Source organism: Melopsittacus undulatus, chromosome 1, assembly GCF_012275295.1.
Source record: "Melopsittacus undulatus isolate bMelUnd1 chromosome 1, bMelUnd1.mat.Z, whole genome shotgun sequence".
Classification (NCBI taxonomy): Eukaryota; Metazoa; Chordata; class Aves; order Psittaciformes; family Psittaculidae; genus Melopsittacus; species Melopsittacus undulatus.
In genome coordinates this window covers 73,400,740-73,427,845 of record NC_047527.1, presented here as the reverse complement: position 1 = coordinate 73,427,845, position 27,106 = coordinate 73,400,740, and the positions used below count along the sequence as shown (strand labels likewise).

At 39.3% G+C, this 27,106-nt stretch overlaps 2 protein-coding genes across 8 annotated transcripts; one reads left to right on the top strand and one right to left on the bottom strand.

Moving 5' to 3' along the window:
• Positions 1–1,746: 1,746 nt before the first annotated feature.
• On the bottom strand, positions 1,747–9,713 carry CCT5 (chaperonin containing TCP1 subunit 5). The gene is made up of 11 exons (XM_005153368.3): positions 9,608–9,713; positions 8,875–8,935; positions 8,627–8,791; positions 7,932–8,130; positions 6,988–7,180; positions 5,943–6,092; positions 5,513–5,632; positions 4,948–5,133; positions 3,850–3,987; positions 3,308–3,488; positions 1,747–2,034 (listed from the first exon to the last, which is right to left on the bottom strand). Exons 1-11 carry the CDS (start codon positions 9,710–9,712, stop codon positions 1,907–1,909), a joined length of 1,626 nt encoding a protein of 541 aa, XP_005153425.1. The 5' UTR covers position 9,713; the 3' UTR covers positions 1,747–1,906.
• Positions 9,714–9,836: 123 nt separating this feature from the next.
• ATPSCKMT (ATP synthase c subunit lysine N-methyltransferase) lies at positions 9,837–19,670 on the top strand. Of its 7 annotated transcripts, none has more exons than XM_034065313.1 (6): positions 9,837–10,047; positions 10,574–10,857; positions 12,555–12,611; positions 13,040–13,177; positions 14,188–14,238; positions 18,938–19,670. In XM_034065313.1, exons 2-6 carry the CDS (start codon positions 10,579–10,581, stop codon positions 19,133–19,135), a joined length of 723 nt encoding a protein of 240 aa, XP_033921204.1. In that variant the 5' UTR covers positions 9,837–10,047; positions 10,574–10,578; the 3' UTR covers positions 19,136–19,670. The 7 variants fall into 7 exon arrangements, with proteins under 7 accessions (XP_033921204.1, XP_033921172.1, XP_033921135.1 ...); XM_034065281.1 differs by having other exon boundaries at positions 9,837–10,087; XM_034065244.1 differs by having other exon boundaries at positions 9,837–10,121.
• Positions 19,671–27,106: the final 7,436 nt, after the last annotated feature.

Genomic DNA, 27,106 nt, shown 5'->3' with positions numbered 1-27,106 from the left:
TCCCAGATGCAGAGAGGACAGGTGTACTGTCTCTGCCTGGGATGAATCCAGTTTTCTTCACAGTAGGTAGTAGGGTGCTATGCCTTAGATTTGTGACCAAAACAATACTGAAAGCAAACTCATTTTAGATATTGCTGAGCAGTGCTCACACAGTATCAGGGCTTACCCTGCTTCACACTCCAACCCCACCCCCCCAAGAAGCAGGTTGGGGGTGGGCAGCAGGTTGGTAGGAGACACAACCCAGTACTAACCAAAGCAATAGCCCCTGCCACACCTGTAATGGCTTTGGGGAAGAGGGGAAAAATGCTCAGCGTTCCGCGATTTGTCTTCCCAAGTAACCATTACTCATGATAGAATCCTGCTTCCTGGGTATGGCTGAACACCTGCCTGCCCATGGGAAGTGGTGAATGAATTCCTTGTATGCATAACAGCCTACCTCAACCCATCAGTTGTCTCACTTCCACCCTTCTGATTCTCTCCACTATCCCCTGTGGGAAAGAAAGTGATGAGCTGTGCTGCCAGCAGGGCGTAAACCACAACAGGGAATAGGAGTTGAAAGGAAAAACTAGTAAAATGTGAGTAACTGTTTTCTCACTTCCTATCATACAGACAACTTCACTATGAAGTGGAAGAGATACACTAGTACAACTGAATGACCCTCTTAAATTCTAGCTACACCCCTTCTCTATTTGTTACTGAAGAGAGAGATAGCTGTATGTGAGCCAGTGTGCTTTTAAACTCACAGCCACAAATTAATGCAGAATTCCAGACTTCAGCAGCAGTAAACCTGATTTAACTGGGGCTGTCCACAGTAGTGCCTGTAAATTATGCTGATTTAGGAAAAGGCAAAAGAGTAACAACGGAACAGCCAGTACTAATTTTCTAGCTATGAAAACATAGCTGATTATAATGAAGTGCTGGAACACACTCATAATAAAAGTCAAACTTGTTGCTTCTACACTTCTTTCTGTATCAACACCCATCGAAGAATTTTGTTTGACTCAAGTGATGTACCATCACAGCATGTTATTATTAGAGCAAGACCTGCTGGCTAAACAGGAACATTTCTTCTGTGCTACTATGCTCTGAAACTTCAGAATTAAGCACATATAACATAACACAAGTTGTGCTGAGTTGGTATTTTCAATAGTTCCCTAGCTTTTGAAATCTGCAGGAAGATTTGCTCATCAGTTCTGGTCTACCACTTTTTTGTTGCTAGTCGTTTCACAAGCAAGGCCCCTTACTAGTAGATTTTACTCTACCATTCTAAGATAATACCTGGGACTTACCAAGTAAGTGCACTTAATCTGTAGCAGAACAGACAGAAGTTTTGGATAAAACCCCACTTGCCTGAATGTGTTTAACCCTGAAAAAAACCCTTGCACATAGATCAGAAACAGGGTACCACAACAGAAAAAACGGAAGCAACTAGAAGCATGAAATACAGCTCCCTTAAATCTTCAGACTGAAACGTCACTCTTGATCTATTTAATGTACAGTGTATATATATGTATATATAATGTATAATGCTATAATAAACTTCTGCTTGCTTCACTGCAGATGAGAATTTAGAGTCTCATCTAAAAATACAAGCAGCTAATGGAGTTACCTGCAGAAGCAATGAAAAAGGACCCATGGAATTTTATTACAGCATTATCCATGTTTGTTTCCTATACATTCAGGAAGTGTTTTCTATGAATATTCACACCTGTAAGAAAATATGCAATGATATTTCTGAAACAAGTCTTGAAACCACCAGTGCTCAATTGTGTTTTATTTCCAACAATTAGCTGTTACAGTATCTGAAAGAAAAAGTATCCAAAATAAATAGCTGAAGATGAAGCATCAGAATACTACCGTCTTCGCTACTATGGTGGCCCCCTTAATGGTTTGTGCTTTCCAGCCTTTACTCTTCAGACTCTCCAGGCCTACGGATATCATCAATCTTCAGAATCATTCTAACGACCTGAGTTGCCAGAGAAATCTGCTGTTTCTTGCCAATCAAGGTTTCTATAACATGTTGCTGCTTCATATCTGCCAAAAAGAAGCAGAAGAATTAGATGCTCTCCTGAAAACATTTAATCTGAGGTAGTAATTTCAATGTAATTTTAAAGACTATTTTAAAGTTCTTCCTCTTGGCCACCACAGTCGAGAAACAATTTGCACCAACTGCAGTTTTATGTCTGGGATCTTACCAAACATTCTGGAACATAAAGATGCGAAATCTTTTCTTAACTTCTTGGCACCACCAAGAGCTTGGCCCCATCCTCTTGACATCCTCCCTTCAGATACTTACACTCATTAACCAGATTACCCTGAGCCTTCTCCAGGCTGAACAGGCCTGACTTCCTCAGCCTTTCTTCAAACAAGAAACTCTCCAGACCCTTAATCATTCCAGTAGCCCTTTGCTGGACTCTCTGCAGTAATTCCATGTCTCTCTTCAACTGGGGAGCCCAGAACTGGACACAGTACTCCAGGTGATGCCTCACCAGGGCAGAATAAAGGGAAAATAACCGGCTCCAACCTGCTGGCAGCATTCCTAATGCAGCCCAGGATACCATTAGCCTTCTTGTTTAACTGCTAGCTTATAGACAACTTACTGTTCTCCAAGACCCCCAGGTCCCTCTCGCCAGAGCTACTTTGCAGCACACAAACCTCCAGTCTGTACTGGCACATGGGGTTATTCCTCCCAAGGGACAGGACCCTGACTGCTGAATTTTGTTAGGTTTCTCTCTGCCCAACTCTCCAGACTGTCTATATCCCTTTGAATGACAGCACAGCACTCTGGGATATCAACTGCTCCTCCCAGTTTTGTATGACCAGCAAGTATGTTGAGTAGGCACTCTATCTCTTCATCCAAGTCACTGATGATTAAGATAAACAATATTGGACCCAGTATTGACCCTTGGGGTACACCACAAGCTGCAGGCCTCCAACTAGACTCTGCTGCTAATCACAGTCCTCTGAGCTCTGCCATTCAGCCGGTTCCATCTCTCTGTCCATCCAGCCTGCACTTCCTGAGCTTGCCTGTGAGGATGTCATGGGAAGACCTGTACCACAGGGTGGTTGAATGATGAGTTGCTACAAAATAAAGATTTTTCAAGCAATTAGACATTTTCTATCTAGTAGACATGCATGTATCTGTCCACCTGCCTTCCCACTTATTGTGACAAGGGGCAAAAGTTCATAACTGAAGTGATATATATGTTAAAAAACCCTGTCAAAACCACAAAGCAAAGAACACCCCAAGACACTGTGGGAAAGAAAACCCCATTGTTCTCCTCCTTCTCCACACTGCAGTTCTTACCATTTGTTCCTTTCTGCAAGCAATCAATGCCGAGGGCAGGATTGTTTTCTTTCACTTGCCTAGCCCGCACTTCGGTCATTGTCTGTATTGGATTCATACCACTGTTCTCAGAGAGTGCCATGGGAATTACCTCCAGGGCATCTGCAAAAGCTCTCATAGCATACTGTTCCAAAGATGGGCACTAGGGGAAAAGAAACTTAAGTTCATACAGCTATTACGAACAAAAATGTTAGCAAAAGCTGATTTTCACATTAGCTACAAAATACGTGATATGCAGATTTTCTTGGAAATAGTATCAATTGAATGAATACTTAGTACTTGCAAATTAAAAGCATTATAAGCTGCTCTTATCATAAAAGGAAAAAGGTACTGGGAATGACATTTTACAGAGAAAGAAAACTTGCAGCACTGGTTATCAATGAATGTCAGAAAGTTCTATAACAGACATTGTGGAATCTCTTTGAAGGTTTTTTGGAATCTCTTAAGCCTAATCCTTATTTTCCCTTCATAAATTAAAGAAAGTTGCAACTATTCCTTCTTACCTTATCTGCTGCTTCACTGACTGCCAAGGCACAAGAAATTTCAGCTGCACCACCACCATATACAATTCGATTATCACGAACAAGATTCCGAATGACACACAACGCGTCATGGAGAGATCGCTTTGCTTCTTCAATGATCTGCAATTATAAACCAGCATGTATTTTACAACATACACAACTGAAGGCTACGAAGATGTGTTTTCCAACACAGAAACTGCAAATAAATTGTAGGATCTTTTCATGGCTCTAATGCAGCTATGTTAACACTATTTCCCAACATAACATGTTAGACATTCAGTGGCAGAGCAGGAATTAAAAACCCCCAACACCTTTTCAGTGTTTCTTGTAAAATATATAAATTCAAGTAACAAAAACTTACACAACAAGGTTTTTAATCTTGCCTTTTTCCAAGATGCAAAACACATCAATTTAAATGCCAACATTATTTTCAGACTGCAATCTGTGTCATCTCCCAGCTTCAACAGATGTAGGAAGATTTAACAAGTTATGCTAACGTTCAAAGGTGCATTTTTCTTTCTTTAAGAACTCTTCAGACTAGAGGTTATGTTCTTTTCTTCATAAGGTTTTCATGTGGAGTAGGTCTTGACTTATACTAATATAATTTAACACTAACACTACAACCAAGAACCAGGTTAAATATGTCAGAATTTAAAGTGGTTTCATTCAGTAGCTGTGGGGCTGGTTTGGGCGTTTTAATTTTTAACTGGATTAAATCAGAAATTACATGACAAATCTATAATGAACTCCAATCTTTTAAAAATGGTGGTATGCCTTTACCCGTAAAAGTGACACCCCCCCATGAAAAAAGGAATTTAGACCATCCGCAGGTAAAATTACTTCTCTATTTTATGAACTATATGATCTAATAGTGGGAAACAAAGTTTTCATTAAAAAACTCAGTATGTGAATCTAACAAGTGATTTCTAACTCATCACTGCTTACAACCCTCCTCCCCTTCTATTTATCCACACTGCAAAGAAAATTAGAGAAATACAAGAAGAGTTAACATGGTTTTGAAAGAAACTATGCATTCGGCAATGTATGTATAAAACACTTATAACAAACCAAGCATCTCACCATTTTATTTCCTCCTCTAATGAAAATGGTCACAGCTCTGGAATTCTGACACTGTTCAATGACAAGCATTCTATCCTTGGTTGTTCCAAAGGAGATCTCTCGGACAACACCCGCAAAACCCAGTTTCTCTGCTGTGAGTTCACAGAAGCGAGGAACAATGCGGCCTCCAGTTGCAATGGCGATTAACTGAAGTCAAACAACCATCAATTATTTTGAGAAGACTCTTCAATTGCCTTTTTCATAACAAACTAACAGGACAGACTGTCAAATGCTAATCCAAAAGGTTTTCTTCACTTCAAAGTATTGCAGGTAATGCCTTGTTTCTGCAAAGAGCAAGACTAAAAGCAGAAACGTTCCTAGCCACTATGCATACACTCCCATTGTAAACCATAATCCCATTCATTGTAGGTTCTTCCCACAGATTCCCTACAGTTTTTCTCCAATACCTACCCATACACGTAATTACACAGTTCCACCCAGAAAGCCCAAACTTTTAACTGGTACAGTGTGGTACTTAAGAGTTTGAGAACTGGTACAGAGCTCAATTTTAGAAGATTTTACTTACTTCTATTTCAGCTCCACCAACCCAACGAACAGCAGGCAGCTCATTCTGGAGCAGCAAGTGATTTGCCTCATCGTCAAAACCCCACTGGCAAATTGCAAGGTTTGCACCGGTGTCTTTTATCTGAAAACAACATACAACATAAATCTCCTGATCAGAACTAACACAGTAAAGAAAAAATAATCTCTTAATGATTTTCATTCTAATTTTCTCAAAACCTAAGTCCAAAAAAAGAACTATTTGGCATACACAGAGTTCAAAGTTAATTTCAAACTAGTATGGTATCTTTCTTACGTCACCTTGACTTTTATTATTATTGGTTGGATGTTGCCTCCTATCAGGATTATTAGCTCATTTCCAGAAATACAACACTGCACTATGCTATTTTGTGTAAGAGTCATGGAAAATGTAGAAAACAGAGGAACAATCTTACTTGTTTCACCATCTCTTCAAACTTCTCCTTTTCATATTTCTGCAGTGCCTTGTAATCTTCCACAGATGTGACATCAAGCTTATGCTTGGTTTTAGGCTTAGGTGGTTCGAATGGACAAGTAAGGATTGCAATTTTAGCATCTTTAAGCTCCTGTATAATTAAAAAATACCGCAAAATAGAATAAATGAGTTTTGACCTCAGTAACACCTCTATCTTGTATCTGCAAAACATACAGACATGTATAAAATCGCAGGGATACATCTGACTTACTCTAAATTGAAACTAACTATACCTAAATCTTTCAGAAGTCTCTAACCCACCTAGAACAAATTCCACAGCTTAGACACTGTTTAAGCCCATAAAAAGACCTCAGTGGTAGAGATGGTTATCATTGAAAAAATACAAATAGAAAAAATTTTCTGTGAAACTATTATTTGCGCAAGCCACTGTAACTACTAGAAGTACTACATACTCATCTTCACAGCTGTCTTTTACATACATGAATGACATTATGTATCATCCTTTTTATAGGATAAAAAGTATCAACTACTAGAAAAATATTTCAGAATAGTCAAAATTTAAAATTGCATCCTTCGTTCTTGAAGTATGCTGCACAAAGACTTGGAGACCTTACCTACACTAAATATAATAGCAGGAGAGGTTCCTGTTCCAAACAGGACAATGTGGCAACTCATAAAGCTTAAGAAGCATTTCCTGATACTAAGCTGCATTAAGCATCTCAAGCATATTACACATTATGGATGATTATTTCTGTTTCAAAACAGAACTATGCACCTGTCCTCACTTGGCCATACAGTGATCCCTGCTGCCATCATTTCTTAAGACTGTTCTAAAATTCTACCTTGGTCTCTGCCAACACAAAGAATGTAATGCTCCTCTCCCCTTCCTTTGTTGACATATGGTTGAAAAAACAAGCCAAACTGCAGCACTGTTTAAATACTTAAATGCTAGGACAGCATTTGAAGTGAGCTAGACAGTGTTATTTGACCATTACAGATCAGACACAAACAGGGATATCACTTACTTTAGGCATCTGTGGATGACTGAAATCTTTATCCACAATCACTCCTTTAACCAACTGTGTATCTTCCAGTCTACCACCCACTTTGCCTTGTACTTTGATCAGCTCAAAATCGACATCTTTACGTTCCATATCTGCTACTGTCAGTACAGCATTTACAGCAATTTCTGCCATTTGTCTGTGACAGCGGTTAACTCTAGGTTTAAAAAAAACAAACACAAAGTTGCATTATGTTTCCACAGTTTGGAAGAAGAAAGCTATTCTATCAATCTTGAACAGAAAACCAATCATTATAGGTAACAACTTTTGTACAGAACAGGAGGCCTTACTTGTTTGTTCACAGAAACAAAGGTGCTAAATATGGCAGAAAACAGAACAAAGACTGCTTGTTTAAGCAGTCTTTGGACACATAGTCTCAAGATATATATTTGAAAGAAGCTAGGAGAATTTGTTAAGAAACGTTCAAGTCACAGAAACCACTAAACCACCATTAAAAAGACAGCTCTGCACAGCACTTACAGTGTCTGAATTTATATACACTTAAAACCTATAATGAAATATGCAGTTATAGAGCAATCTAACAAACTTTTTTTTAATATATATTAGCAAAAAACCAAAAGCAACCTTCGAAATGTAACACAGTTATTTTTAAGAGGTCTGCGTTACTCTTGGAATTCACTATGATGAAGAAATCTGGAGTTAACAGGTTAGAATTAAACGAATTTTGTACTCTTAGCATCAAGGAATTGCCCCTTTAGAGAAAAAGCATTATTTTTAATCCTGAGACATAAGTTCATTGAGAAATTAGCCAAAATCAAACATAAAAAAGCCTTCAGCAGCCACTCCAATAACACAAACAATTTAATAAACCACCAAACCACCAGGGTTTCACCTTTCAAGCTTTTTTAATGTAACAGATACGTTTTTCTGAAGTTTGTGTTACTTACACTTTAGAGCCTAAGGTTGTTTTTGCTGTCTGGATCAGTGGTTCAATGTTCTGTGGATCAACCGTAAAGCTGTCACTGATTTTGTCTAGATGCTCAATGGCAATGCGAGCTGCCTGCTCATAACCGTCTGCTATTCTGATGGGGTGAATACCACGATCCAGCAATTGCTCAGCCTGTTCCAATAAGGCTCCAGCCAGAACTATAAAACAAAATTTTACAGTAACATTTACTCTTCCACAGGTCACTGCATCAGCTTTAATACATTATCAAAAGAATAAAAAGTACACTTTCTAATTTTTACTGTAGTATTTTAACAGTTGAAGCTTTCCTGAATGACAAAATAATCCTAAACAACCCCAGACTTGCTATGCTTAGAAAGAAAACTGCATGCTCTTAGATGAAAAAGCCACATGGCCACCACAACAGGACAGGTAGAAGGTTATGCAAGAAAACCATGAAGAAAAAATTTTGAAAGTACAAAGAGGACTCTCAACACCAGCTTAAAATGTAGCCAGAGAAGTCTTTTTTATGACAAGGCTTCTAATACAAGAACTGACAAGAATACTGAAAGAGTAAATACTCTAAGAACATGCTAATAAAAGCTACTGTTACTTCACATAAACTTTCTTAAAATAACTAAATAAGCTTGATGTTAAAGCTGGAAAAGCTAAGTTAAATTTAAAACCTTGTCTTACCAACAACTCCAGTGGTTCCATCCCCAATCTCATCATCTTGAGACTTAGACAGCTCCACCATAAGTTTGGCTATCTGGTGGTCCACATCCATCATATTCAGGATGGTAGCACCATCATTTGTCACAGTCACCTCACCATCTTTGTCCACCATCATTTTATCCAAGCCTAAAAATATATTCACAGCATGAAAGAAAATCTAGAAAATCCACAAAAAAAAAAATACTGAAAAGGAAGCATTAAATTATTACCGTTGGGCCCAAGGGATGTTCTCAGAGTACTTGCTACAGCCTTTGCTGCCATTATGTGAGACTATAAAACAAAGAAATTAAGTCAAATTATTATTATGCATCCCAAAACCATAATATTAAGCTAAGAAAAACACAGGCATAAGCTACTAACACAAATTTTGTAATTTAACTGACATCAACGAATTATGACTGAAAAAAAATCAATATATATGTATTGCTTTTACATCAGAAACATTTTCTGTGCCTTTTCTTGCACGGCTTGCACATTGCACCGCTATAGCTTGCCAAAGCAGAGATGGCAGTACGACAGCCCTTAAGCTTAAAAGGGCGAAACAACAAAAGAAAGCAACGCAAGCTCCAGACAAGGGAAAAAAGGGGGGATCTGAAGCAGGCTGCGAGCAGCCTCCCTGCCCGCCGCGCCCAGAAGGCGCTGGGAGGGGCGCGCCGAAAACTACAGGGGAAAGGACCCCGCAGCCACAGAAACCTCATGCCGCTGGTGGCCGATTCGCAGCCCCCGTGCGATGCCTTCCCTGCCCCTGTCCCCATTCCTCCCTCACCTGCGGGGCCAGGTGCGCTTGACACGAGACAGAAGACAAGGGTCGCACCGCCTCGCCCCACCAAGCTCCATCCTCCCGCTGAGGCCTAACGGTGCCTGCTCCCCGCCCCTAACGGCGGCATGGCGCGGCGCCCAGCGAGGACCCGCAGACGGATCGGCGGCCCCAGCCCCGCTTACCTTAAGCGCCTCAAGCCCCATAAGGCGCGTCTTCCGCTCCTGATCCTTGAGGATGAGGAAGGGGCGCCCATACTCATCAAACGCCAAAGTCCCCATGGCCGACATGGCTGCAACTCCTCCTGCTGCCCCCACACACCAGGCAAGCACGAGCCAGACGCCGCTACGCCGTGACGCAGCACGCTCACCCGCACGCTACTCCGCGCCTGCGCGGCTGGTAACTGCGCGACGTATTTGGCGGGCGAGACGTATATGGCGCCTCCAGCGGACTTTCTGGAAGCATTCAGAACGGGAGTGCTCGCGGCCGCGGTCCCCAGATGCGAGAAGGGGCGTGGGGAGATATACTGTATGAGATAGAATACGGGAGCCAAGCGCGGTGGCAGCGAGCGGCATCGGGTGATACCGTTAGAGCGAAGTGGTAGGGACAGACACGCGGCGGAAGAGTGAGTGCGCTCCGTCCCTCTGTGAGGCGCCATCAAGAAGGTTTCGGTCCCTCCTACCCCCGCCTGGCGAAGTGGTATTGCCCTCCCCTATAAATATGGCCGGCTAAGAACGGCTGCTTGCCGGTGCTGTGGGGGTGGGGTAGCTGGGAGGGGGTCGGTTGTGCTATGGAGAGAAGTTACTCCTGGAGGAAAAACTATAGCTACTCTGGAATGGTTAGGGAAGCGGGCTTCTGGCTGTCTGCGGCGGGGAGGTCATTCCTCACGCCGTCCCTGAGCTGTTGTGAGGTGCCCTGCTGCCCGGCCGGGTGGGGGGAACTACGGGCTTACATGAAAACTGGTTTTATAGCTGGAAAAATAACGCTTTAGCCTCGAAAAAGCAGTAATAGTAACGTTTTCTGTAGAGTCTTGGCATCACCCAAGGGGGTGTAAGTTGGTTTTTTTTCCCTCCTCCTGATATCCTAGTACTTATTTGTCTAAGCACATAATAAAGGTATTTCAGAAATTACTCTTTAATGTTTCTCTCTAGGTGTGATGTGCAAGGTGGTAGCAAATGATAGCCGTGCACCCCCCCCACAGGACGACTGCAAGGGTGCATCAAGAGAGAGGAGCTGGGGGCTGTTGGTCACCGCTGGTGTTGGTGGGACCTTAGTGGCTCTCTATGCTGTGGTCACCCCCTTCGTGACTCCGGCTCTGAGGAAAGTGTGCCTGCCCTTTGTTCCTGCAACTTCCACCCAGATCCACAATGTGCTGAGAATGTTAGAAAACAGAAGTGGCTCCCTAGTTGACATTGGTAGCGGGGATGGCCGTATTGTAAGTTATTGTATATTACCTCTCAAAGAAGTGTCAGATGCTCCAGCCATGGCTGATGTTGTTTTCTCATATTTATGAATGTCTTGTCTTTGTCATCCAGTGTTTTTGTCTGAGCCTTAGAAAAAGGCTCAAAGCTGAGAAGGGTTTGTATTGAGTTTAGGTGAGTAAGCAGTGTTTTTTTTTCCTCCAGTCTTGCCTGCAGCTTGATAATGCAGTGTATAAAAAGATGAACTCATCCTGTTGACTTGAGGGCATTGCTTTGAATTCACGTGAAAAGATGCAGTGGAAGTATTGGTATTGTGGTTGTCAAAGAGCTGTGATTTCACCCAAGTTTATAGCTGCAGCATGTGAAGTTTTGAGATTAAATAGCACTGTCCTTTTGGAGCTGCAGCTCTATGCTTATTGTATAAAGGTGACAGAGGAACAAAGAATGAGAGATGAGCAGTGGATTACATAAACAACAATCCTGATTTCATTAGTACTGTAGTCTTCACACCTTTGTGCAGTGCTGGCTGCCCTGCTTCAAAAATCAGTGCGCACCTAGAAGAATTCCAGAGAGAAATGGTGGGAATTGCTAAAGTCAAAGCAATACTATGCTTCCAGGACATTATCTGATCTCTGATTTGGAAAAGTGGTGTTGAGGCTGTAGTAGAGAATGGTGTCTTTTTTTTGTAGTTGTGATGTTTTGTGAACCATAAACATCTGTTTCAAGTCAGGTTTAGTGATGGGATGGTGTGTGAAGTGGGTTTTTGGTGGAAATGAGTAAGTTCTTGAATGCTGCCTTCATCCGTAGTTCATGTGAATGAATCAACCGTTTCTCAACACTAAAAAAAAATGATTTGGAAATCCAGATCTGCTAAGGTGGCTTAGAAGGAATTGTGCCCAAGTAGGAAATGGAGAAAAGCACGTAGGTATGCAAGCCACAGTTTTTGATGCCCTCTCTTCTCAGCAGTCTGACTTGACACTCACCTGAGGCATCTAATTAAATAGGCATTCTGTGTTTAATTCTGTTTTTTATATGTGTATGTATGTAAATTTATATGTTTTTGTGTGCTTAAATAGAGTCTGAAAACTGCTTGGAGAGCCAAGCCTAAAATTGAATACTTGGTTTTGCCTTAATTTGTCTGTCCTAAAAACTGAGCTTCTTTTCAGGAGTGATCAGTGGATAGATATTACCGTATTTTTATTTCCAAGCTTGGTAAAAATGTCAGGTTTTTTTCTAGTGTATTTGCATGTGCTGTGTGCATGATGAAAGATGTGCTATTTTAATAGCGTGAAACGCACTGTCCAGGTAATGCTGTTTAAGATGTGTACTTCCTGACTGCACCTTGCCTGTTCTGCAATTCGTAGTTCACCAGGCTTCTCCTGGTGAGAACCTGGCAGCAGCCTTTTAAATTATGACTTAAGTCTTAATTCTAGATACTGGTGATGTTTCTATGAGAATAGAAACTTTTTCTAAAATCTCGTAGGTTTGATCTTGTTTGAAGACACTTGCAATAAGCTTAACAATTCTAAATTTTAGTGTCAAATTTAGAGGAATGTCTTTAAAAATCTATTTATCTGCACTACCTTTTGCCTTTTAAAATTATATATAAAGCTTAGCAGTGAATGAAAGCTCTACTATAAGTTTTATATGTGGGGTTTCTTTTTCTTTTTTTTTATCCTACATTTAAATTTTTACCTTTTTTAAAATGTAGGTCAGCAGTTTATTTTCATGCTCTTTCTATTGGTGGATCATTTTTCCTCAGATTCAGGTGTGTCTCAAGTGCCTACCCATCATTGCTTTTCAAATAAGTTAAGTACTCTCATTTTGAGCTTTTCTGTTTGTGTATTTCACTGTTCTCTCTATGGCCAATTTCAGTATTCCAACTGCAAGGCAGTGTCATGAATATGTTAAATGAAACTCTTATGCGAATCATAGACATACTACAGGCTTATAGCTTTGTCCTGTGAATGTTTAAGTGGTTCATTTTGTTCATGTGAATATATCTATTAATTTCAATGGGACTAGTCATAACACTAAAATGTAGTTTGAGCTTCTGTTCACTATACTGCTAATCTCTTGGGAATTAAAATCTGTCTGAAATACAAAAGTGCATTCGTTTGATTTATATTGTAAATAAAACTATGCATGCATACACTTCCTCTGCTTCTAAGTGAGGATTTACTTTCTTCCTTGTAGGTGATAGCAGCTGCAAAAATGGGTTTCAAAGCTGTTGGTTATGAATTAAATCCCTGGCTAGTCTGGTACTCCAGATACCGTGCCTGGAGAGATGGGGTACATCACAACACCAGATTTTATATTTCAGACTTATGGAAGGTAGGTTGTGAAATACATAAATCTCGGCTATTTGAAAGATTTCCTTAACTGAGAAATACCTTCTTGAAAGAATCAGAACACTGAGTGGCTACAAGATACTGTACTGGGCTTTGAGAAAAGTACTTGAGCCTGCAGAAACTAAACTCACAGCACAATTAGCTTCTCTGCTGGTTTTGTGCTTTGGTGAAGTGCTGTCTTTTTCAGTACAGACTCCTTGAACGTACTATGGCATGATTATGCCTGGTGACTGATGTGGGGTGCTTTAATGTCAGGTATTGCTGAGAGCTGATACTGTGGGGTCAGCAGCAAGACTATATTCACCTAATGTATGAGATCGCAATCTCATCTGACGCTTCATTAGATGTGTGTCTTTGTCTAGCTGTGTAGTGTGTTACCTGGTTTTGAGTGTTGCTTTAAGGTAACTTACATGTGACTGAATTTTTTTTTCACAATTTACTGTCACTTGAGTCACAATTGCTTTTTTCAATGTGGTGTGCCTTCTTGGGTCATGTTTATGTGGGCTTCTCCCAAGTGGATAGTAGGAATTTGGAGGAAAAGTGCTAATGTATAATTTTTCCTTCTCTCAGAAAACTTCATGGCACTGAGTGGGAGAACTCAGGCATTGGAATGCTTTGCAAGTTCTTGTAGCTAGCTAACGTTTAACAAAAGAGGAGTGGGCAAACCTAAAACATACATCATTTTAACATACAGGAGCTGTGGAAAAACTCAGCCATGAGTAAAATAATTTTCTAAATTAACACTTTCTGTGCTACTAGAATTAGTGCTGTATTCTTGGCCAGGCAGTAAAAGTTTTTTGCTGTTCAGCAATATAAAGTTGTCTATTTAGAAATTTGTGTGATGAAAAGTTGATATGGGATGTCCCTTCTAATTTTTGGTCTAAATCCCTGGTGAAAGGAATGCAGCTAGAGGGGTTAGGGCAGAGAATGGTGAGAGCTTCTTCAAATACAAAAGCCATTTTCATCAAGACTTGTTTTCAAATTTGATTTTAGGTTTCTTTTTCCCGTTATACAAATGTCGTTGTTTTTGGGGTGCCTCAAATGGTAAGTTTTTTTGCATTGTTTAATTAATACTGAGGCATTCAGTGTTAGTACATTTATCTGCAAGATGAAGCAACCTGTAAAATGTCAAAGGTAGTTAGTACTAATATTTTGATATTTCATTGTTGCTTGTTAATGTCCATGATAAAACCTGATAAAACTTGTGACTGTATGCAGACTGGAGCTCTGAAAATAGGCATGTTTTTTTAAGGAGTATTTTCTGTCCATTAGTTCATAACCAAAATGAAAACTGATGTGCTCAAATTGCTTGGAGGGAAGGTGATAGATTGATTCCTGACAATTTTAGTTTTTCATACTGAAAAAATGAGGAGTTTGCAGGGAGAGGATGGAATAGGATATTGGCTACAGCTTAATTTTGGGAACCTTCTTAGAGAAGAGTATTGAATTTTGCCCATATTCTCCAAAACCCAGATTACCTCAATTAGGCTAGCAGCAGATATATTGTAATAATCTCTTGCCCATGTTAGACTATTAAAGTTCAGAAATATTTCAAGTATAATTGCCTAAAGAACAAGTCCACAAATTCTTTGCCTTTTAGGAAGGCTTTATAAGGCTATGTTCATTGTATCCCTGGGGAAAAAGTATTCTTCAAAACTGGTGTAGTAACTAAGTTGCAGAGGCTGCTTTACTAATATATTTGATAAATTTGGTCAGATGATGGAGGGGTTTTTTTTGTTTGTTTGGTTGGTTTTTTTTTACTAAGAAAGAGGAAAATTTCTTAAATATTTAAAATATTCTTGGTACTTTGATTTATTACTGAAATCTTGTATATAGGTTGAATGCAGATGGAGGAATGAAACAGAAATATCCTATAAATGTTTTTGTGTTGCTTCTTCCTCTGCTAAGGAAAATGTGGGACGAAATGAGTGAAGAGTTTTATGCTATACTGTACAATGTACACTGATAAGATTTCTGTATTAGTAGCAGAAAGTTGCAACAAGAAGCATAAGAACGCTTCACTATTCTCTGTTTTTTCTGTATCAGCATTGAAATTAAGATACGTACTTCAGATTTAAATCGTAACACATGTTGGAAACTGGAGTGAAAACAGTTATTTTTTCTTTTTCCCTACTTTTGTGGTAGCATATTAGTGGGAACTGTTACGTTGTGCTGCGGATGTTGCCAGGTTTGAATGTTGGGTGCCCTATAGCTTGAGTTCCGGGAGGGGGCAGTATAAATATTTGAATTTGCAATCAGAAGTTCTGCAGCCGCACTTGAGGGTTTCAAGTGCAGGTGAAGAAAGAAATTTCACTAAACTAGAAATAAACACGTGCCCAGGGAAAATGTGAGTAAACCCAGCAGAAATACTGGCTTAACTTTAAATGTAATAGTATAAAGCGGGATAAATTAGTAACAGCTATGATAGGAAGAGTAACTTCAATAAATTCAGTTAACACTGGGCTAAATTCTTCCAATAGAAATGCTGTCATAAATGTGATAGATCCAAACGTGTGAACTACTGCATTTCCTGAGCATTTGTTTGCTCATGATCCCCTTTAAATTTACTTTGGAAGTTGTGAATGCTTAGCTGCTTGAATGATTAAATTGATTTTCTAGAAACTTTAATGCACTTTTTTAGTTTTTACTGAGGTCAAAAGATCTCTTCAGCTTTTTTAATAATACTGCTCTGATTTGATGCTGTTAAGCAGTGCTTTTTATTTCATATCCAAGATTTACTTACAGAATGTGGCGTTATTGATCTTCAGAGAAAACCAAGACCTCTCTTGTTCTTGTGAATGTGTGGGGAAATGTGTGTTTATGAGTAATTGCAGGGGCTTTTACTTGCTCAGGGTGGGATGACAGAAATCTTACCAGGTGTGCATGTTCTCAGGTTCTCTGTATTTTAACTGATTATATACTGTACAAAAGGTTTACTTACTAAGCTGTATATTTATGTAGACATACAAAAAGCCCCCAGCCTGTCTTGGTAAAAGATACAAGATGATTATAACACCTAATGTTACTGATAGATTTAGCTTAAAAACTAGTTTGACTGTTTAGTTCAAGGGTATGATTCTTTTTTTGCCTGAGCTATTAACAATGCTTTATAATTTGAGCTAATATAGGTCTACAGTGTCACTAATTTTTATTAGGCTATATTTATTGTTTCTGTAATAATTTAGTCCTTCCTTTTCTGGAGTCTCAGCTTAGTTTGAGATTCCAAAGTGGGCTTATTTTTCTAGTTTATTTAAGTGCAGTAGCAAAAATGTTTTAAAGTATTTGCTGTATGAATTAAATCAGAGCATAGAATGCTCAGAAATATCCAGAGGTAACTCTCTGATGTATTAGATCTGTGACTATAATTTTCCTAAAATATTTCATTGTAAGCTTAAGTGTAGCTATAATAGGATATCACATCAAAGGCACGCTGTGTGTGTATATGATAGTTGAAGCTATCTGCAGCCTTGGGAAATACATTTTCTTCAGTTAATCTTGTTTTCTAATAATGTTCTGTTGCTTTTTTTCTTTTTTTTGTGAAATTTTCATATACTTTGTGTTCTTTGTGACATATATTGATTTGTATTTGTAAATCCTTGCTGTTCTTTTAACCTTTTGATACAAGAAATAAAGGAATTCCAAATGGATGTGCCCTGATCAGATAAAACATAATGTATTTTTTTTTTCCAAAGGACAAAAATGGCTAACTCTATGAAGTTTCTCCCCTTTGTTTTTTCCTTCCTTTTTTTTTTTTCTTTTTTCTCCCTCCCCCCATCAGTATCTGAGATGGGCAAGAAATTTCTCTGAAGTCTAGATGTGTTAATTCATTTATCACTTAATCCATAGCAGAATTTGCAAATTAGTTATTGGAGACAGAGTATCTGACTAGGATGGGTGTTTCTCTTTGGAAGAGTAGTGATACTTCCCTTGACTTTTGTGTCCGCTCAGTTTTTGCAAATTGAGGAAAGCTAGACTGCAGGTCTTCAACCAGAGCAGTTGTGCAGTGGTATTTTGACACAGTCCCCCACAGAATCATTGCATCTTTCTTTCTGAATTGGAGAGGTATGGATTTAGTGAATGGCCTGTTCAGTGAATAGGGTATTGGTTGGGTGGTAGCATATGCAGGATAGTGGTCAACAGCTCAGTGTTCAGATGGAGATCAGTCATGAGTGATATCCCTCAGGAGCCCTTATTAGAACCAGTACTGTTTTATATCTTTATCATTGGCACAGACAGTGACATCAAGTGCACCCTCAGCAAGTTTGCATATACCACCAAGCTGAGTGGTGCAGTTGACACACCTTGGGTGTGGGATGCCATCCAGAGGGACCTGGACAAACTCAGTAAGTGGCCCCATGTGAACCTCAAGAGGTTCAACAAGGCCAAGTGCAATGTCCTGCACCTGGGTTGGGGCAATTCTCAGTATCAATAGAGGCTGGGGATGAAGGGATTGAGAGCCCTTCTGGAAGGACTTGGGGCTACTGGTGAATGAAAAGCTGGATGTGGGCTGACAGTGTGTGCTCATAGCCCAGAAACCCAACTGTATGCTGGGCCACATCGAAAAGCGTGACCTGCAGGTTGAGGGAGGTTATTTTCCACCTCAGCTGTGCTCTGGTGAAATCCCAGCCTGGAATACTGTGTCCAGCTCTGGGACCCCTAATACAGAAGGATGTGGACCAGCTTGAGCAAGTCCAGAGGAGGGCCACGAAAGTGATCAGAGGGATGGAACACCTCTCCTACAAAGAAAGGCTGAGAGAATTGAAGTTGTTCAGCCTGGAATAGGGAAGGGTCCAGGGAGACATTATAGTAGCCTTCCATTACCTAAAAGGGACTTTTAAGAAAGATGGGGACAAAGTTTTTAATAGGTAATGTAGTGATAGGACAAGGGGGAATGTCTTGAAACTGAAAGAAGGTATATTTAGATTAGAGGTGAGGAATAATTGTTTTGCAGTGAGGGTGGTGAAACACTGGAACAGGTTTCCAAGAAAAGTGGTAGATGCGCCATCCTTGGAGACATTCAAGGCGAGGCTGGATGTGGTTCTGAGCAGCCTGATGGAGCTGAAGATGTCCCTGCTCATGGCAAGGTGATTGGAACTGCATAACCATTAAAGGTCCCTTCCAACTAAATCATCCTATGATTTTATGCTGTTTCATGCAGTGCAGCAATTTACATGCATATATTAACACACTGGACCCTACAAAGTTCAAGTTCGATAGTATTTAACATGCCAGTACTTTACCATACAGTGGCAGCAGTATATTTGCTTTGGGTTGTTGGCTGTGTAACATTTTGAGTGTCCCAGGATATGTCTTGGGGTTAGACTGGAAACTACAAAATGCATTGGCCTTAGAGTATCACATAAAAGTTCATGTGACTTGGGGTATCATAAATACTTCTCTCTACAGAGAATCTCACTGAAGAGAGCGATAAATGGGGACATGCAAAGTCTTGTCTTAATGTGTCGTTATCTAAGGGCTTATTTATGGGGTTTTGGTTGAATTTTTAGAATTTAGAGCTGCAGTTACTTGATCTTGCCAATCAGGGGCACAATAACCATTTTCTAGTTTCAGATATTCTTTGTCAAATGCACCAAAGGCAAAATGTATGTCATGAATATTTTCCTACATTTCTTTTCCAAAAATTCTTCAAACCTTGGACTTCTCTTAAATACTTGAACTAGATTCTAAAGAGAATGGTTCTGGTTTTTACTGCTTCTGAAAGCTTTTCCTTGTTATTCAACAGATGCCACAGTTGGAGAAGAAGCTGGAAGAAGAATTGAAATGTAATGCCAGAATCATTGCCTGTCGTTTTCCTTTCCCTTGCTGGATCCCAGATCATACTACTGGAGAGGGAATAGACACTGTGTGGGCCTATGATTTGAAACATTCCAGAGGATGTGAAACAAAAAGATTGGAAATTTCACCAGAGACAAAATCCTAAAAATCTATTTTTTTTGAGCTGAATTTTTTGGCTTTGAGTTCACCTTTTAAAGAGTGAACAGAGCCCCAGGGTATGGAGATATATAGTCACTAAAATAAATACAGTGGTTATCTGGAAGCAGACAAAGGTTTGTGAAAGGTGAAGTGGCTTAATGTAGTTAGTAAAAATTATGAAAAGAAATTTATAAGAATTGGAAAACTATAGCATGGAAAATGGGATAAAACATGTTTCACTACTGTTAAGGGGAATGTATGTACTAGTTAAGATGCTCAGATTGATGAACTTAATATGTGTATTCTTTTTGAGCCTATGTGGCTTTTGTTATTGGTGTTGGAAGTGGTGTGCAAGTGGCTTCTCAAATGAGCCGTGGTTCCCAAATGTCCATTATGTGTGCTGAGTAGGCAGAAAGCTGAATAAATCAAACTGATTCAGATTGAGTGTGTTGATGATACCTATGTTTTGCACCTCAGCCTTGAATGTGTATTTTTTTGAAGTTGAATATGACACAATCAAATATAACAAGTTGCTTGTTCATTAACACAAATGCAGCTCTTGGTGTGTTTTTATTTAACTTGTGATGTGAAGACAAAACTACAGAAGTGTGTTCTTACTGAATGCTTACTGGTATAAGACTTTGCAAATAACCATATATTTTCCTAACCTCTCTGATTTAGGAAGGGTTTCAGAAGTCACCTACTTGGCAGTGAAGTTTCACCACTTCTGTGTTCAAACCTTGGATAAAGTATGGGTAGGAGCTGCTTACTTGAATGTGTCATAGAGACTGTCTCTGATTCTAGGGATAGTTGGTCTGGCTAGCTTGGTTAAATCTGATTAGACCTCATTAATTTATAGTGAGATGGGAAGGGAGATTTCCAGTCAGGCTTCTTTTATACTTCACTTTTCTATGCCATCTGATGAGATCTCAGAAACCCATGGCATTGCTGCGTGGCTTTTCCTTGGAAGGTGAGGCAAGTTCTCCCCGTGTCTTTGCTGATTTGCAGTGAGGTACTAATGCTACTTCTGTGATGTTTTCCTTTTCTGACATGGTTACAGCACTTTCATATTTTGTCACAGTCTGCTTGCTTGGTCTGTGTTTTGGTTCCCAGGTAAAATTTTACTGGTTTCACCCTTTAAAAATTAATCAAAGTTCGTAGTTAACCCCTCCTGGCACCATTTAACATATAGACTGTTAAGCAATGCCTTTTTGTCAGACTTTTGCATGTATGATACCAATAGAATTAAGCTAAAACAGGCTAGGGAATTGCCACCTTACTTTTAGACAGTTGTTACCACAACTAAAATTACCTCAGGACAAGAGAAGTGCTGTGATCCTACAATTCAGGTAAATACAAAGCCTGTAACATTTTACTAGGCATTGCTTTATTAGACACATTTGCTGGACTATAGTGTGTGACTTGAAGAGAAGTTAGATGTTATTTGGGATATGTAGTCCACAGTTACACTGGTACCCAGGTTTTTCATTCCTGATGAGAGGGAAGGAGTAGGAAGAATCTAAAATACAAATCTACACTGAGGAGCAGCAGAATGGTTTTGTCCTGATATTTTATACAAAGCAGGAGAAGAAAGGGGCAAAAGTATCTGCTCTGGAGTTTGCAAGGGAGAGCTGATTTCAGCCTTGCATGGCAAAACACAGCTGTAAGCGTGGAGACTATGTATTGAAGAACACTGATTTCTGGTAAGCAGTCTTTTACAGCCTTTCACTGTAGTGTAATGTAGTGCATCTTGTGGAACTACACTGAATGCTTTGTACTATGATTTAAGTGTTATGATTATTACACAGTGATAGGAGAGGGGTACAGTGACTTGTTTAACATGGCTGAGTGTACTTTAATATCCCAAGGCCATAAAACCTCAGACAAAGGAAATCTGAAATTATTTCAGTTGGCAAAAAAAAAAACATCCAAAGGGGAAATCAGCTAATTATGCAGAGTTATTCTGCAAATGTGTATAAAGGCAGAGGCAAAAGAGTTTGGTTGAGTGAATTGTAACTCAGCAGTGCAGTGCAGTGACCCAGGTTTCTATTGCCTGCTTTCACGAAAGTTAGTTTGCAGGGAATGAGGCACCTATTTTTCTGCTGTGTTCGACTATATATTTGTCTGTTGCATTATCATTTGCCTGTTAAAAGGTAAAACTGCATTTCTCAATTCTGCCCATGGGAAAGGCTTTGGTCCTGTAATTCTTAGTTCCCACCTATCACTCCAGAAATACTTGTTGAGGAGGGCAATAAAGAATTGATGATGTGATAGCCTGAGCTTTGGGGGCGCTAAGTACTGTCCTCACAGCAAGGAAAGATGTATGAATACTTTTAAAGGCAGAGGGCTGTTTCTTGCCTAATGTGCAGTGTTTCCTGTTTTCATGGAGTATGAAATGGAAAGCAAATTGCTCTAATTTACATGGGAGGGGAGGGAAAGCAGTTTCTTGTCATGTCCTCAATTTTTCTATTACTTGCTATGTTCATTTGATAGTTTACAAGATTAAATACTTAACTGTGACTTCAGTTATGACTGCATGGATTATTATGTTCATACAGTTCCAATTGCTAGGGTAGTGTATTATGATTTCATTAATATTCTACTGCAGAGCACAAATTTCTTTCTTCTGAAAACCAGGAAAGCCTTAGAGAACTGGCTTAATGAAATTATAGCATAGGTCTGAAGCAAGTAGAAGGAAATGCAAGATGTGCATGCTGTTCAATACCAAAGTAATTCAGATACACAGAAAAACCTATAGTTTATCTTTGTTTATGTCTTCTAGTAGAATCCCTTGCCTCTTGGGACTTACTTGTTTTATTCCTTCCTTGCCCTGCCAGATCTTAGCAAAACCAGTTGCTACATTGTTGAATAAGTAATGCTTTCCTGAAATAATGCAGAATTTGATCTGTTTGAAAGTAATACAAGTCAGAGTTCTCCAGGAGTCAAACTTCAATATTTTTTTGCTCTTTTTAACGTTGAAACATATGTCCCCACAGGCTTTGTGATGCAAGATCAGTTGTACCAATGTGGCATCTGAATGCTACAGTTCAAATTTTGTAGTTTCCTGTTTTGGATAAATTTATTTTCTCAGGAGAGGGAGAGGGGTATGGCTACAAGAGAGGCATTGGATATGCAGGTTGCTCACAGTGTATGCACAGTCACTGCAGCTACACAGCAACGTTAACCAAGGTTGTCCAGATTTGTTTGTGAAATTTGCACATATTTTGTGAGCTTTAGGCACTTCTCTATTACTGGCTGTATAGAAGTTCTTGATTTATCCTCTGGTCTGATAATATGCTACCACTTAATCTAATGTTGCTCCAACTAATTTAATCCCCTGTCTCTGAGCTGCTATTTATTTCTGACTCGTGAGTTGTAGCCAGGTAAGACAGTACAGAATCAGGTTTAAAGTAAAGTATTACATTTCATACTTATGTATGAGTATGGTCTGTGAGGAAAAAAGTTCCAAAGTCCAGGTTTTGGGAAAGTCACCTTTAATGCGGGATGCAGCTCAGGAGATTACTGAGATCTCCTGAACTCCGCATAAATATTTTAAGAAGGACTTGAGATTTGCTTTTCTCATGGGTGTGTACTTTAAATTTTTTTACCACAGTAATACCATTCTAAGATCTACAAGAGAAGTAAGCAGAGATAACATTTGTTTATCTTCTTATGTTTTGAGCTATGGGAGAAAAGGGGCCATAGGACTCCCTTCCTTAAGTGTGGCATTCTGAACTTTTTCAGAAGCAGTTTGACAGACTTGCACATCAGCAGTGCCTATTTCTCAGTTGTCATGAGCATTCCATGACTCAGCAATGGTTTCATGTCTAATACCATTACACCTGAATGAAAACTGGTTATTGATAGATCACCCCATATTTCTGTAGTTTCACTTTTTGTGATGGTTTACAAATACTGAAGCATGTGCTCAAGAAAGGACATTAATCCTTCAAATTCATGCTTGAAGGGGGCAGCCTAACATTAGATATAGTACCAACAAATTCTGCTTTCAGTCATCTATTTTTCTTTTACATTTGCCAAATTTGTAGTTCTCTAGTTTTACAATGTAGCCCCAACTTGTTTTTCAGACGTAACATAAGTTTCTTCAAGAAGGCTTCTTGAGTTCTTGATAGGACACTGTGGTAGCTATGTTTAATTTAAAAAACACCCTTGAGTGAGCTGCACAATTAATATTTTCAGTATATCTCTTTGACTGATAAACTTTCTGTTCATCCTTGCGTGCTTCAACTGGGGGAGACTTATGCACGGATAAGTACTTTTTTTTTTCATTCTTTTTCTGAGTTGTTCTTACTTCAGTGTGGGCTTTTTTTTCCGTACTGTCTTTTTATAATTTGACTTCATAAATTCGTCAGATCTTCTCTTTTCCTGTATTTCTTTTTTTTTTTTCCATGTAACCTAGTTGCCTGTTTTTTCCAACAATTTTGCAGGAAGAGTGAATTTGTCAAGGAATGTCCTTTTTCTTTCCAGTGTTTTTAACATGTATTTAACTAACCTCCTTGATTTATTTAAGTGTCTGTGTGCTGACACAGCATGACTTTTGTTTCCACTAAATGAAAGAAAAACATCCACCCATATGGTATTTAGACTAAAAAATAGCCTTGGTCTATAACAATTCTGACTATTTAGTAGTTTTAAGTACTTAATTTCACATTTTGATTGTATTTCATCACTTGGCAAATGAATACAGGTCTTTTATCCATTCAGTAGTTCTTTGGATTGGGATTATTTGTTCAGGTGGGAATTTTGCTGATTTCTTTTCCTAAGTATAATATTGGGGTTTCTATTAGGGGCTTTGGTTGAAATATCAGACTGATGTTTTTCTTGCAAATTGCTGTAGTCCTTGAAAAATCATGGTAATACAATCCAGTGAACTGCTAGCATTGGTAAAAATTAAAACCTGCTTACCAGTAAATATGCAGGGATATTTTTCAGCTTACTGTATGTGTTGTGGTTTTTAAAACTACAGTAGGCTTTTGAAGACCCATATAAAGTTTGTGGCATAAAGTTTTGAGGTGAGCAGAGGTCTTTACAGGGTCAGAAGCAGTAAATTCATAGCTTTCAACCTGAGGTTTGTGGTTACTTTCTGAGGAGTCCACAAAAAGTAATTTAAAAAGCAGGTCTACTATCAGTAGGTTTATATTTGCTCCCTGTGGTTGTGTCCTTCCATTGCAAAATTTTAATATGTCTGAAATGATCAATTGAGAATCTGTGAAATAAAAATACGTGTTTACGTAAGACAGTAGCTAAATGGAAATGAGTTTAATAAAGTGAGCATTCTTGGGTTTTTTTCATTCTTTCTGTTGTTGCTTGCATGGACTGTTGAGCCTTGAACCCGTGCAGTTTACAAACGTATAAGCTTGTGTCAGCAAATCACAGAATGATTTGGATTGGAAGGGACCTTAAAGATCACCTAGTTCCAACCCTTTGCCATGGGCAGGAACACCTTCCACTAGAGGAGGCTGCTCAAACAGCTAATGCTCAGTGGGCAGATGCAAGCAATGAACCCATCTGTGATTTAGAGAATGGCATGTGATTTTGAGCTGTGGCCTTGTCCTGAAAAGCCAAGACCTGACTTTTCTGGTGCCTCTTCTGATAAGCACGAAACTTTATATTTCACTATACCAGAGCAGTCACATGGTTGTGCATGTTGCCATTGCATTCTAATAGTTTAATAATTCTTGCTTTTTAGTTAATCTATGGTAGATTTGGTTTAAGGGTCTAACTGAGGGTTTGTTTTTTTTGGTGGTTGGTTTGGTTTATTTGGTTTATTTTCTTTTTTCTTTTTAGAAACTATTTAAACATGACATCTAATGTTTAAAACACCTGATCAGCTGCCACTGAAGCCTTTCTAAATAGCTGATGGACCCTATGAAACTCCTTAATGCTGTAATATCTGTAGATGTCCATGCCAGAGCTCAGGTTCACATGAGCAGAAATGTGCCTAGCTCTTGCATAAACTCTCTTGATTTCTTGACTGAAAATGAGCGTATGAGGGAAGGATACAAAATGATCAAAACTTGAGGACCAATATAAGTTCTGGGAGTGAAAAATGAGTGGTGTGGAATATAGGAAAAAAAAGGGATCTTCTCTGCTACTGTCATTTTAGCCACTAAGGTCTGATGCTTTTGTTTCTTCACCAAAGATTATATAGCTACTCTTGAAAGTGTACTCCTTTTTCTCCTTCACATTGTTTTTTCAAGTGCTTTGGAGTGTACAAAAATAAAAATAATTGTTATGTCCCCTTCTCTAAATTTCTTACAGGACTCTCATTATCTGTGTTTGTGTATATTTTATTGCTTCTTCCCTTTGTTTTCTCCCAGCACACATAGAAGCCAGATTTATACTCTTGACTACCTTTATGCTCAATGCGTAACTAAGCTTTGTGGGTGTGATCAATACCAATGAAGTTTATTTGGAAACAGAGATCTTGCACTGAAGCAATTCTAAAAAGATTTTGAGCAGGAAAGGGACTAGTGATGGTCAAGATGTCAAACTACTAACGTTGCTTAGTGATAGGTGTGGTACAGCCTCTTGCCATTGAGGTACTTTTCATTCCAGTTGTCAGTCTGATGTGTTAAGCAAAGCCAGGGAATGGAAGACTAGTAGCAAAGCAGTGGTGTTGTGTGGTAGCTCAAAAGAAACTGTATTTTTTAACAGTATAGTCAGAAGCTGCCTTCCCAACAGAAAAAAAAAAGCCAAACCAATGAACCCAGCCTTTAGAGTGTCAACATTACATATATAAAGTAGAGGCTACATTTATCACTCTTAGAAAACTCTAATATGGAAAAAGTTGCCAACTTCAGCAACAGGGTATTATTGTGAGAGTGTGTGAAGCATATCATAGGTGAGATCCAGATTGACTTAATGAATAGTTTAAGTTTGTTAGAAAAAGTTAGAACTTCTTGTGACATGCTATTAGGTTGTTTGCTTATTCTAATAAAAGTGCTCATCAAACAGCATTCTTCTCAGGATTATTTGTCTACTGCATGAAAATGAGGTAGTCTGCATGCTTTCCAGGATACCTGGATGCTGGATCTCTTATGAGACTTCGTCTGTAACTATTTTCTTCATGCTTGTCTGTACCTTGGGTGATTGTGAATGTCAGATGATTTGAAGGGGGTCTTTTACCCACCTGGGTGATACTTACAAGTGTAAGGACAAAGGACAAATTAGAGCTTGAAGCATACCTTCAATCCCTTTCAGGATAACAATGATGCAGCGTTATTGTTAGAGTGCTCCAAGCTGTGCTTAATGCCAAGGATATTGGAGCTCAAGCTCCACAGCAAATAACCCAGTCAAAACCACTGTGCTTCACTTTGTGTTTTTGTTTTTAGCAACCACCTCCTCCCTGGTCACTAACTCCCACACAAAATAAACAGAGCCCCCACAGCATCATTCATCAGGATGTGTTCCTTGATTTTCAGCTGCTGGTGCAGATGACCACATGACTTTCCAACTTTGTCTAGGCTGGGTCTAGCAAGGCCTTCCCAACTTAAATTTTGATGTAAGCAGGCTTAGTGTCAGCTTCAGCTGTTTCGATCAAGGGTCTGCCTAAGGTATCTTCTTCATGTCAGAAGCCATTGAAACAAGTGGGCTTTGGGTGCTGAAGAGTTCCTGAAGCTTGCTGTCTTAGCATGATGGGACACAGCATCAGCATTTTTGGCAAACTTTTATAAGGATTGCTTTAGCTCTACTGAATTTGGTCTTTCCACTGGTTTAGGAACTCTGTGAAGTGGAAGATAAATTCACTCCAGTTTTCCCTCAGCCTAATATCAGTAGAACATTATTCTTTAGTTTTACACTGCTGTTTGTTTCTGCTACAGCCTAATCTTTCCTTCACTGGGAGGGAAAGACCTAACACCAGAGTCCTTCCTCTCCAGCACAAACTTGAGAGCAAGGCTCTTTCTTCAGCTGAGGGTCTTCCCCTTTGGAAAGTCAGCAGCACAAAGATCCTTAC